The sequence below is a fragment of the Channa argus genome, chromosome 7 (genome assembly GCF_033026475.1).
Source record: "Channa argus isolate prfri chromosome 7, Channa argus male v1.0, whole genome shotgun sequence".
NCBI lineage: Eukaryota > Metazoa > Chordata > Actinopteri > Anabantiformes > Channidae > Channa > Channa argus.
Genome location: NC_090203.1, coordinates 7,909,270 through 7,922,927, shown reverse-complemented (window position 1 = coordinate 7,922,927; position 13,658 = coordinate 7,909,270). Strand labels below are relative to the sequence as shown.

At 41.3% G+C, this 13,658-nt stretch overlaps 1 protein-coding gene across 2 annotated transcripts; it reads left to right on the top strand.

The window, feature by feature from the left end:
* Window positions 1-329: 329 nt before the first annotated feature.
* On the top strand, window positions 330-11,797 carry eva1ba (eva-1 homolog Ba (C. elegans)). 2 transcript variants are annotated; one of them, XM_067510190.1, is made up of 4 exons: window positions 330-638; window positions 8,868-9,004; window positions 10,291-10,385; window positions 10,494-11,797. In XM_067510190.1, exons 3-4 carry the CDS (start codon window positions 10,319-10,321, stop codon window positions 10,916-10,918), a joined length of 492 nt encoding a protein of 163 aa, XP_067366291.1. In that variant the 5' UTR covers window positions 330-638; window positions 8,868-9,004; window positions 10,291-10,318; the 3' UTR covers window positions 10,919-11,797. The 2 variants fall into 2 exon arrangements, with proteins under 2 accessions (XP_067366291.1, XP_067366292.1); XM_067510191.1 differs by lacking the exon at window positions 8,868-9,004.
* Window positions 11,798-13,658: the final 1,861 nt, after the last annotated feature.

Here is a 13,658-nt window from a genome sequence, read left to right as displayed (position 1 = left end):
TTGTGTAAAGAATGTGAATGAGTATATTTCCGGAAAGCCGCTGTGCCTGGCAGACATTAATACGAGTTGGTGAAAATGAAATAGTTACACAGTCTTGATACACACACACACTGTTGTTTCTTTGTTGTACTGGACTGTGCGATGAAAAACATGAGATAATTTGCCCTGTGGTACTTTCTGCTACCACCAATTCCCCCCCCCCACACACACACACACAAACACACACACACACATCCAACCACTGGTTTCCTCCCTCCCCTCCTTCCCAAGCGTGTCCTTTTTAGGCTGTTCCTTTTTTTTTTCCATCTGAAAAGGCGGATAGTGTGACAGCTTTTCCTGCTTCTTCTGGGGTTGGAGCCGGGAGAGAGAAAACTTTGTTACTCACTCCGTCTCTAACTTTGAGAGGAAGTTTCCACCTCTTCCCCAGACTCAGTACAGAGACGCTCAGGCAGACACACACACACACACACGCTCTTCAGGACACGGCAGCAACAGGGACTTTACTCATAAAGTCAGGATTGTTTCCAGTTCTGTTCTTTTTTCAAAAACTGGAGGGAAAAACAGATTTGCAGTTTACCTGTAGTTTACTCTATGGACTGAGCTGTTTCAAAGGGATGTTGTTGTCTCATCACTAACCGGTGAGTTTACTTTAGTATTCGTATTGTACAGTAACAGAGAAGCCTCAGTGAACCAGACTGTGCTTGTACGAAGAATACATGTTTTCTTTCTTCTGTTCTTTAACATTTCATATATGTTCATCACAGTGGCCTTGTATCTTTTACCTTGTGTTCACTATTGGGACTTTTTGTTAATTTAGTAAACTGTGGTTAAATATGACAAAGTGGTTTTTGTTGCTGCGTGATATAGAGTAAGCGTCTTAATGAAGCGCAATCATGCATGACATTGCTTATAATATGTTTTTGTTCTTGTTAGTGCAAAACAAAGCTGAACTTCTGCATGCATCCAAAAACTGTTTGCGAAGGCTTGTTCTGCTAAATGTGTGTGTTTTCAGCATGCATTCAATGAACCGGTGCCAAAGAGGACAGGACAGGACGGATCGGGCTTTCCTGTGCATCTGGGGCATTAATGGCTAACCGTGTGCTGATTAAATAGTGGTCGCCTCACCACAACCAAAACAAACATCCTGTACCTTTTTTTTTTCTGTGAGGCCAGAATGAGCCTACATTATATAACCAGTGAGACACGCCAACAGAGGCTTTAAAAGTGTACATATGGGGCACGTGGCTCTGTTTCATTTTTAGCTGCTCCCAGTTTTTGAACAGATAGTCTCTAGAAACATTCATGCACAACAGCAGTCGACCATATGCTTTCGCTCTCGTGTCTCTCTCTTTCTTAGTCTGCTGGACGTTTGTGGTTAACACATCTTATCAGAGACACAGTGAGGTGAGGGAGGAGGGAGGTGATGGGTGGAAGCTGGACTGGGCAGGGTCTCAGGGGTCTCCTTAAGTTTACACAATCGGAGGCAGCACTTCATCTGTGCCTCCTCCTCTCAATCAGATAAACCTTCCATAGGATGAGTGTGACTGATTCGTTAAGCAGCTTCTTCAGAGCTTTAAGGCTGGGAAGTTGACTTCTGCATGACCTCTATGAGCTATTGATGCCAGCAGAGTTTCCTTTTTCCAATACCCCAATGACTCACTTATCAGTCGACCTGTCTTATCTGTCCTAAGGAAGGTTGTTAACTTATTCAGTTTACCCAGGGGTCAGAGGTTGGACTCTGATTTGAACTGATTGTCTGAACTCTCAGAGGACCAATCTGTTTCTACTTAAACAAAGTCAGGATAAGTTAAGAGAAAATAACCCCCATGGACTCTGATGTGGAGTCACAAGAAATAAACACCCTCTGCCCTTTGCAAGAAAATGGGTGGAACAAACCAGTAATGGTAACAGTGAATACAAAATACCATGTGATGACACAGTATTGTACAAAGCTTGGAGCAATAGACCGCTCATTGAGCCGATTTAGCAAGCTTACAAATTAACTTTATTGTGTAACAATCTGTGTTCTTTAAGAGAAGATGCATTGTTATCACTAAATAGTCCCACATATAGGACAGCACCATTAATTTTGCTTTCTCATTTAGCATGTGGCTTAAAGAGGGTCTTATTTCGTTAAAAATATGTAATCATGCCCGATGCCCTTCCCACGCAACCCTCCCCAATTTCTACTGGGCTTGGACCGGCACTGCAAAGCTGGGGAGGGGAATGGTCTGTTGGGGGTTCAGTGTCTTGCCCAGAGACACTTCGACATATATAGCCGGGACTTGGGATCGAACAACTGACCCTGTGGTCCGTGGGTGACTGCCTTTACCAACTGAGCATAAAGATTTTTAAAATGCAGCCCTGCAGTGATACAGTCCCTTTCCCAACTCTTCAAAGTTAGTTAAACACAGTGTTACTTGTTTAATCCGACCATTTGCAAAATTGTAGTCCTCTGCTTGCACACTTACACACCCCAGCAGTCTGTGCTTCAGCAGGAATAAGCGAATCATAAAGCTGCTGATCAGATTTAAATGTGACAAATGACAAAAACATATAATTGCCCAACAGAACTTAAATCCCATGTCTAACATTAAGGCTACAGTATCCAATTATTTTTTTATTTCTTTTTTTTTTATAGAGGTAGTCTTCATAACTTAGTAGTGCAGAGACATTTCCTTCTAATTGTTTTTGAGAGAGTCTCACCCTTCTAACCAATCAGAGAAGGCCAAGCCCTGGACATCCATTACTGACACAAATGGAAGCCTTGCATGACGCAATGGGCTTTGTCAGAATTTGATGCGCTGGGTGGTTCGATTTCTACTTTAATACTACAGCTAGCTCGATTCCCACAACTTGCATATTGCTTTAAGTACTTTTTTTAGTGCCATTGAAAAACAGGAGTTGGATGAATAGCATGTCTCAGAAGGTGTGTTTAGTAAAGCTTCCATCAGCCACTGATGTCTTACAGGGCTCAGAGTTTATTGCTTTCTAGGAAGAGCGTCACTGGTTTAGACACTGTGCAGATGTTTGACAGGCAAAGTCAAAGTGGGTTTGCCTAAACTTAGACTCCGATCTTGGACACACATGCAGCCAGACAAACACATACAAGGAGGGACCCTTAGATTTCAATAACAATCAGCCTTATAAACAAAACAGTATGATGGTTTCACAAGCTTTAAGATCACAACCAATGACAAAACAGCACTGGGATTTCACATGTATTGGCTGGAGTTTTGTTTTGGAACTACATCTGTCGGATTACTCATCCGCCCAAGCTCACAACCATCACAATTAGTATTATTTCATATATATTCGATTGTGACAAATGATCTTTTTCACATATTTGTCTTATCTCTTAGCTTAGGCTTTTTACCTCAATTGTAAAATTTTTGGTGTTTGTCTTATTGCTAATGGTCACCAATAGTATCCTGGTAGAAACCATGGACTCAAAGGTTGTTAAGGTACTATATGTCTTCACATTCACTACACGATTGAGTCCCATTTGTGAACCACCCAGTCCTGACAGAGCTGTACCATGTGGATGAGCCAATGCTATAGACCCGCTCATGGAATGGGCAAACACGTGTTTATGTAACAAAGTAATGCATAGGCTCCATGTAATTGACACCATATGTTACTGGATGGTAGCCCAGATCAATGAAACCGGTGAAGTCATTGGGTCTATTTTTAGAGCTCAGAGTTTAGGACGATCTAAAGGTCACTGTGTTTTAGGGAATTCCAGAATAATGTTTAACATACAGGAACATACACTGAGAACCAGTAACCACAGTGATCATGCACACAGCTGTTTCCAGTGCAGCTTCCCACTGCCATGAGCTCCGCTTGCTTTGCTTGATTGGTGTAGAGATAATAGTAGCATGAAGATGGTGCATCTCCTCGGGATTTACATAGTAAAGCATATGACTCTCCCTCACATCAGGAACACATCTGGCTGCTATTAACCACTTGCCCTAACCTTCAGCTCCTTTCCCATATTGCTATTATCCTCCCATTACCTGCCATAGCCCACAAACTATTCTCTTCACAGGACAAGCACTGCCCTGTGGTGCACTTTAATGACACAAAGACACACAGGGATTCTTTACGGCAAGATGGAGTCATGTTGGCATAGTGAGTCATGTTGAATTCATAACTCTACCCTTTTTGAAAAGCGTAATGTCGAATAATAGCCAACAATGCCCGTCTGGTTTGATTCTGTGTTTTTCTCCTTGAAAGCAAAGCTGTTGTTCATTGAGTCTATGTCAAATAAAGTACACGTCGAAAGCAAAATACATCAACACAAGAAAAACAAAGACTTCTCTGAGCTCTGTTTTAAATGCTAATACGCACTAAAGAAGTTTGGATATGACCAAATGGTCTATTGGAACAGAAATGTCAGCGTTTGAATGCAGCACAAACAGCACAGGTTTAATTTATTTCCAGTTCAGAGGAAACCTAATAAAAGCCGGGCAGGTTTTAACTTTGCGTTCACTGGAGCTCTTTGTCTCCGCAGCTGGCAAAATACTGCAGTTCAGACAAGAGTCAAATATGATTTAAAATGTATTTGTTTTTACCTACAGAGGGTGTTACACATGTCGATGTTAGAGGTTTTTCACCTCAGTATATTTTACTGTCATATTCTCTTAAACTAAAGGCCAATAAACAGTATGTCTGGGAAGGGCTTTTGGTTAATTTCAAAGTGAAGAAATGTTTCTATAACGCATTTATGAAACACATTCTAAATTGCCAGAACCTTTTAATCATCACATGAACTTTGCTCAGTATGTTACATGCGTGTTCGCTTGACAATTCAAACCTTGGAAAAAGCAACTTTCAAGAGGATCTCTAATGCGCTTGCTCTTCGGTGTCCCACAGTCTTCGTCCTAGACGTGCTCAGAATCACCTAATATTTCAAGTTTCACTCCACTTCAGGCTTTTGAAAGGTATCATTTGCTTAAGAGCTGCCAGGACTGGAAAATAGCGAAAGAAATCTGACTCTTCCTTTACCAACTTCTTTACTTTACAGTATATTGTGTTTCTGAGCATTTTTAATGGATTATTTAAGGTTCTGCAGAGAAGCAGACAGGCGTTTGAGAGGGTAAGAGAGATGATAAAGGTTTCCACAGATGTTGCTGTTAAATACAGTGTCTCTAAACCACCAGGCCACTAATACATCTTAAACACTCAGTGCTGGTATTTGTGACATACAGTTACAGTTTGTGCTGTCAAATTAAATATTTTATTCTCTGTCTTTTGAAGTATTTTACAATGTCCTGATGGCAACCACATGCCTGACATGTTACCAGATGCAACAACCTTCCCCTCATTCAGATGTCCTGGTTTTAAAAGGATAGAAGCAGCATTAACATTTAGAGCAGCTTAATAACCAAGATCTTCATGTGAAGAGGAGCTGGCAAAAGAATGCACTCTTGCTTTCTCCAGAAATCCCTATTGCAGCTTTTCTGCATGGGAAGAAATCTTGCTGCACCTTCCACAGGAAGACCTTTGGATTCAGTGGACCTGAATGCTTTTACAGACACTGTAAAAGAGAACTCAGATTGGACAATGTGTCTGTTTACCACGTGGATAGTAACAACCTGAACCTCTGCTGTTTGGGGGAGAGCTTAAAGTCCCATTATGTTTGAAGACTTGAAGATTGCTTTCTGGCTTGCTTAGCCGTGTGTGATAAATGGCTTGTAGAGACATCCAGCAGATATTTTTGTGATACAGTTTCAGATTTTTTGGCAGTTTATAGGTTGCTGTTAACCTCTCGTCAGCTACTGAGAGATTTTCTTCATGAGTCAAAGATTAACTGAGCCAGGTCTGAGCTCTGATTCAGTATATTTTTATTTCGAGGGGACCATTTTGAGCACAGAGTCGAGGCTGCAACTATTTATCCAACATAATTTGGAGCAAAGATACTACTGTACTTAGAGTAAGATGCTAAAGCTTGGTTTGTCAGCTTCACTAGAGAGAGACTGTTTGTGCACTTGGACAGTTTAAAAGGCCAATTCTTAAAAATATTAAAAAGTGACTAAATTAAAAACGTTATTATGGTTCTGGGAAATTTATGTCGGGGATCGTTGTGGCCATACAGAAATTTGAGGTATCTGAAACATATCTTTCTCCTGCAGTTTGGTGTGTGTCATTACTCTAAGAAGTAGCACCAACTGGCTCCCTTGTGTAATCTGACCTTTAATCTTCTGCCTATGAATCTATGCCTATGTGGGTTGACTGTCTGCACAAACTGTGCTGAAGGGTTATGATTCTGATTTCCTCATTGTGGAAGAGGAGTGTTGCGGCCGTTTTTTTTTTATGAAACAAGTATGACTGGTGAAGTCTCTGGGGAAAAGTGCTTCTATTCAGTGAAAATCTTTCACTTTGGAGGTCTGCTCTTGTTTGGACGAAGCTGATAAATCACCAGTTGACTTGTGTGTGGAGCAGACAGATCAGCCTTTCTGTCCTGTAATTATCTTAGACAATAGCGATGATGCTGAAGGACGATTTTGACCTGGACAAACACTGCGGGAAGGAAGGACCATTGTGATAATCTCAGTTCCCTCAGTTCAGTGACAACAAAAATATCACCCTGCATGGTACTATGATGGTTTGGAGTTTTTCTTTTCTCCCATCCAAACCGAAACAAACAATTCTCAGTCAGAAATAGCATTTGACCTCTTCTCAGGCCACCACAGCACACCACACTGTGTTCGTGCTGGCTTCGGTCGAAACCCATTTACTTGTGTGACCTTACACAAATAAGTCATTGCTGACTGACAGGTCTTAAATGAGGCCTTTCCCACACAGTTATATTTATATCAGGATGAGTTAAGTTATTATTTAATAGCCAGCAGCATGTGAAGGACTCAGGAAGGATACAAGGCCAGGAAAGGCCAAGTGATAAACTTAAGGGAATAAAAAATAGAACACAATATTGAAGTCATAGGAGCTCAGATGTAGCACAAAAGCACGTACTGCAGCACTGTTGAGCAGATCACCGGAAATTAACATTTCAGCTGTATATCTTATGATTAGTGTATTGGATTTTAGATCAAATTGTTAGTAACCAAAAAAAAATGAAAGGCAAGATCAAAGCAGGTGCTATAAGTTATAAACGACCAGTTCTAACACATTTGCACTGAAATACTTTTAGAGCTTCCATAATGGCAGAGCAGCTGGTGTGGATTGTTCCACCATACAGTTCTCCCCCCAAAACTGCAAAAATTTAGAGTGTTAGAAGTTCAAATCTTTGTTTATTTGATTTTTTGGTGGATTACATCCCCTGCGCTACACCAAAGTATCATTTTGGGTCTGACACAAACAATATTTGATTATGTGAGAAGCCATAATATAAGTATTGTTATATTCCATCATAATAATTACCACTTTAAATTTCAGTAAAATATGATGGGTCAAAAATAATACATCACTTTATTATTAATGCATGACTTGTTATGATGAACATCTCATTTTCAGGTTTGTGGGGAACGTCAACATCTGCAATAGAAAAAGCAAATTGGGTAACTTGGAGAAAATTACTAAAAGTTGAGTCATGGGACAGCTGGGGACAATGAGGTCTGTTAATAATTTCCTTCTTAGGGTAAAACAGAAACACAACAAAACAACAGGGTTGGATAATTAGTGTTTAGATAGGCTTTAAAGAGGCCTCTAGTTGTCATTAACCGCCGGCGAACAGATGCCTGAGCCTGATGGAGCTCAGGTTTGTTGCATTCCACTGTGAGAAGAGGGCGGCCGCTGTACTGTAGGTGTCTACTCATTAGTCTTGACCATGACTTGAAGAACGACTTTAATAATTTATGTTTACCATGGGAGCAAACCCATCTGTTGAAAGCCCATGTTGTTGAGCTCTGCTTGGACATAAATTAATAGACTGGATTAGTTGTGGGGGGGGTCGACTCTGTCGGAGGGAGGAGATGCACTTTTTCATAATTGAGAAGAAAGGAAGGAAACTCGACAGGAAGAAGTGCATAGGTCCATCCCTACAGTGTGGAGCCGAACAAAAGATCCAGCGTCTCGCTCCCAGGGGGATTGAGGGGTGGCCTGGCAAGAATGTTCCCATAGTGAGTCCTTTGTCACTCAGCCCCTGAGAGCTGTCTCAGTCAGGCGCTGTTTAGTGTACATAGGATCTGCCAAGAGTCAGCAAGATCCAAATCTGCCCTGGAAAACACAGGGGCTCTGCTAAACCAACTGCAGCTGGCAGAGGAGCTTTATTCTAAAGAGGACTACAAGCTAGAAACTTCACAGCACAGCAATTTTCACAGCCCTCAGTCCTCCACCTGGCCTGTAAAGCACTAACCCACAGCAGGCTACTGGGCTTTTATTGAGTAAAGGAAAGTAAAGGTAGGGCTCTTGTTTAGGATTTCAGATAGATTATTTAGGCTTGAGATGCTAGATATGTGAGGGGAGCTGTCATCTCATGGTTTGAATGTTTCTTCCTCTTCATCCTATTGTTTGAATGTGTTTTCATGGGAAAACATATAAACTACAATTATATTGCAGTTATTGTCCATACTGTGGTTTACAATTACAGGATGATGACTATTTTTAGTCATCATCAACCAAAAACAATCCAGAATATACTTTATTTCTAAGTTTGACTACAAAGATAATGTTTTCATACTGCTATCTACAGCCTCGACATTCCTTTTGAATTTTATCCTTTGTGGGCTCAAGACCACGCAGTTGAAGCAGAGAAAACTGAAAATCCTGCCTCTAGTCTCTTGCTGGACCATGAATCCTGGAATAGGCCAGTCATTGTTTGCATTGCAGACGCCTCAGTGGATTTGGATCTAATGTAGCTTGACATCTGTGTGTGTGTGTCTGTGTGTTTGCTCTTGTCTCAGGTTGGCTAAATGAACACTTTAGTCCGAGGACCAAAGATCATTGGCCCTGATCCAAGAGCAGTGTGATCATTTTGCATCTATTCTCCAACTACACTATGAGCTGGGACTGAGAAAGTGCTCCAGAGTTTCATTTTTTGGTATGTTTTAATCTATATCTTTATTCCACTTTGTTTTTTCATGTGGCAATGATTGCGCTGCCTTAAAGTTCATTAGGTATAAGGTATTTGCATGTAGATCAGGCAGTGAGGTTCTCTACGGGTGCATTTTGGAATTAAATGCAAACACAAACATGTGGTTTGTGCAATTTGTGAACATCCATATGATCCTAGTGACAACACGGTGACATGCAGTATGACTTAGAGAGCAGTGTGCACAGGATAGAGAGGGACGGCTGCAAAGTTCGTCATGAATCCTCTAGGAACATTTTGCACGAACCATAACACAAAGCATTTGGCAACTTTAAGGTTTAACAGACACCTCACTTTCATTTTGAAGCCGTCTCTCTGCTCTTTCCATCAATGCTCATGTGTCTCATGGTGCAGCACTTTGATGGAAATTGTTAACAAAATGGCAAAGTGGAGAAAAAAAGCCAGAGTCAGCAGGAAAGGGCTGCAGGGTGGAGAAGAAGTGGAGCGGATGAAGCTTAATAGAGGAAATACAGAAAGACTCAGCAGCACAGCGTGACCCCAGTTTGGTGTTCCATACAGGCAAATCCAAAGAATGTTTTCCGTCAGATGAGAAACAGGCTTGTTTCTCTTGAAGGTAACACAGAAGTCTGCGTGCATATAATTGCTGAAAACAAAACAAAAAGGCTGCAAAGGAAAATGAAAATGAACTGTCTCTGTAAGTCACCTGGATACCATGCTCCAAAGGTTTTACTTTCAGGAAGTGTTAGGAGTCACCACTGCACGCACTGGAAAGGTTAACTCTACAACAAAGCTCCTCAGATTAAGCAGATGTCAGGAGGACAGACAGCTTAAATGTCAGGGACACATGTCGGAGCAGTACAAATAAGTCAAAAGCACACTGGCCTTTTCTCCGAGTGTCACAAATTGATCTGCGAGTCCCATCGGGCAAGAAGGAGAACTTCGTGACTACTTGGAAAAATTGACACTTGACCTCATTTATGGAGGCCTTCATGGTTCAGAGAGAATGGCAGAGGCAAACTGCCATGTGCCAAACGCATTACGATAATCCCAGATGAAGTCAGCACTTAAACAGGACATAGATGAGCTGTTGTTTGACACTTGGAACGCCTCATCCCACCCACCTGGACACAAGTACTGTGGTCTGTGGGTTTTCATCCAGACACTGAAGGAAGGGCGTTTGGGAAAAACTTCAAAGAGGAATGTTAGGGTGTCTAGCTTTATTATATGCCAAAGTCAGAATTAACATGGTGTATGAAATGTTTGTTGGTTGTCAGGTGTCGAGAAAACCAAGTCGAGAGCACCATGGATGTCAAGAAAAAAGAAATGGACCTCCTGAGCAACACCATAGCTGCATATGCACATATAAAAGGTAGGTCACGTTCAGCAGCCCAGCACCATAACCGTATTTAAGATGTGAAAGCATATTTAATCATGTAATAACTTTATTCGGTGTTGTTCATCTGTGTCCCTGCCTTAGCAAACCCCGAGAGCTTCGGCCTTTACTTTGTGCTCGGAGTGTGTTTTGGCCTGGTGCTGACACTCTGCCTCCTGGTCATTCGCATCTCCTGCAAGCCGCGGACCAACATCACCCCCTCCACACCTGAGAAAAAACAGTTAAAGGACATCAGCAAGGAGGAAGAGGAGAGTGACGATGAAGAAGAGGAAGAAGGAAACGACATGGAGGCACCTGTGCCACTGCCCAGCACAGAAATCCCTGTTGGTAATCATAGCAGCCAGTCAGATGGGACACTGAGCGTGAACGTGTTTACTTCAGCTGAAGAGCTGGAACGTGCCCAGCGACTGGAGGAGAGGGAACGTATCATACGTGAGATATGGAGGAATGGCCAGCCTGATATCCTCGGAACAGGAACGGGAACTATTGGAAGAGTGCATTACTACTAAGGGGGCTCCAACCGTGAACTCTGTGGAAGAGGAAAGAAGTAGGATCGGACCGGGTGTCCCTGGTGCCTATAAGACTTGAGAGCCTATACGTTACATGAAAAGGGACGCGAACACGATTGTGTTGCATTTGATTAATTGGCTCTGACTGAGCTCAGCTATGTGATGATGCACTTCTTATGTAGCAATGTTATTCAACCGACTGACATGAAATTAAACGGCGAGACGACGTCACGACTGATTCATCCTTACACCCATGGAACAGAGGCAATGTGAATGTGGGATCTGATGGACACTTGAGGTGATCTGTCTATTCAAATGTATGGCGCTTAATGCACAAAAATGCACACAATCACACAAATTCTAAGCAAAAACTGAAAGGATACATAAGAACCATGTATATATTGTGCATTGCAAGAAAGAGGATTTATTGCATTCGCAGGGGAAATTAAACAGCTCTTGACATTTTCCCTCAGGAGTCGTGTCTTAAAAGAAACACATTTTTTTGTACGACATATCACTTAATTTTGGGGGTTACGTCACACATAAAGTGCAATGCAGAGGGCAAATAATTTGCACTCAACTTATAAGTACACCATAAACAAATCTAGATTTCAGGGATAATAACAGCAAAGGAAATGACGGAATTAAAGTATTAAGCAAGATAACTTTCTGTTGTTTGTCTTTGCATTGATTAAATGTCAGACAAATATTGTGCCCAGCAATGACAGAGCTCTTCCATCCTGTAGCTTTGGGCCAGTGATTCATAATCCAGATAAGAAAAAAACAGAATTTCATTTTGTTTGTTTTTTTTATTTAGTGTCTTTCTCTCATACAGTATCTGTCTTATGTGGCTAAAGAAATAAACTTGTATTATAAATGCCTGGAAACTGTGTGTCGTTCTTATGACAGACTATAGCCGTAAAGAGCAATTCTTATGATAAGAAACTGGAAGAAATTATTCTTTGCTTTTCCAATGGAACTGAAAACAGAGGAAAGCGTAACAGCTACTTCACGTAGACAGATCGGTACCGGCTGGAGAACAAATCAAGCGCACCTTGTGCGAAAGGCGGCCCATTTAATCTGTGAACACCTGCACACTCTTGTCGATGCTTTTCTACACAAAGTTAAAGGGTAAAAAAAAAAAAGAAAGAAAAAAAAAAGCAGCCACGCTACTTAAAAATTGTTTCATCGGTTGGAAAGTCGTACGTGTGTTCTGTTGCGGGTCAAAAACGAAAGTTTTCTTTCCAGTGTTGTTGACAACGTGGGACTATCATCTCCAAGCTAAGTACGGATTGTTCACATGCTAATTTAAGTGAAGTGTTTTGGAGTGTTTTTATATTAAGAGGTGGTTCTAATGTTTTGGCCACACTAGTTAAGATGAACGAGGGGCCAAACCATTAAACCACATTCAATTTAAGTCACTACACATCGATGACCTCAGTGATAAACATATAGGGGAATAAAACCACTTTTGCCTGTCTCAACCTATATTTTAAGCTTGCAATATTGGTGTAAATAATAAATCTGGGAGCCCTTTCTGGCATCAGCTATATTTGACTAAATGTTACAAAATGAGACATAGTTTGGTGCAGGCATTCATGGTTCCCAGATGGTGTATCCTTATGGCTGTGTGATCTGTTGTTGTGTGAACTATTTTTGCATAGCTCCACTATTGAGTTGGCTCCCCTGACCCTGACCCTAACCCAAAACACTGCATAACATCAGAATTAACATTGACTTTGAGGCACTAGTGTGGTCTTTCTGTTTACACTGCTGTATTTTGGCCTGTCTTTGAGTCTGTTCACTGATTTTCATCTGCTGGCTGAATTGGCAGGTATGTTGTTGCTGGCTGCTAATGTCTGCACCCCTGTCGCTGATTTAAATGTATTTTTATTTTATTTTTTGTCTTGACTGCAGCTGTGAATTGCTTTCCGCCAGCGGTCAAGCTGTATTTTTTGGTCGTATCATATGATGCCTTCATGTTTTTGATTTAACCAGCAGCATGTTGGGGCAACTAACATGATACTAGTGCTGTTGGCTATATTGGTTTTGTGGATTTTCAATGAAATGCTTGATTTCGTGGTTGGTAATATTCTTCAGGGATGTAAACATGCAGCTAATTATGTAATTGACTTTCTGATATGATTGCCTCATGTTAAACTCAGCAAGCCTTTTGTCTCATAGACACGTTGCATTCAGATTATTCTGAAAATATTTCAGTCACTCAAGCAGTGACCCCTCAGTGTTTTTGGGTTGTAGAATACTCCTGTTGCCTTTGTGGTTAGATTGCTTCTCTGTACTAATGGCAGGAGTGTATTGTCATCCCTACCAAAAGTCCAACATTCTTACTTTGGTGCTTGCAGTGAACAATGAGGTCAGAGCTTAGGTGGCCAATACCAACTCTGAACTCTCATAATTAATCTGTTCAACGTGCATTGGCTGTGCAAAATGCAGTGTGGCTGCCAATAAAAGCTTACAGAACATTGACGAATTGCCCACATTAAGTGAATGTTTGCATTTGACATGATCAAAAGTCAATCTTCAGTGGTTTGGTAATTTACAAGTCATGAAAGTATGAATTTTTGGCTCGTCAATACTACCATACAGAAGGAAAACACACTTAATACTCATCAGGGTATGGCATGTGGCTCCATTCTTTTTGTTGACCAACCTGGATCCAGAAACTTTACCCTTTGTGCTGTTAAGGCTCGTGCAGCCTTAGCACTGAGGAAGGTCGTGG

Coding starts and splice junctions, on each gene's coding strand:
- eva1ba (XM_067510191.1), top strand. CDS start 10,319: ATGGATGTCAAGAAAAAAGAAATGGACCTCCTGAGCAACACCATAGCT. Junction 10,386..10,493: donor TGCATATGCACATATAAAAG/GTAGGTCACGTT, acceptor TCCCTGCCTTAG/CAAACCCCGAGAGCTTCGGC.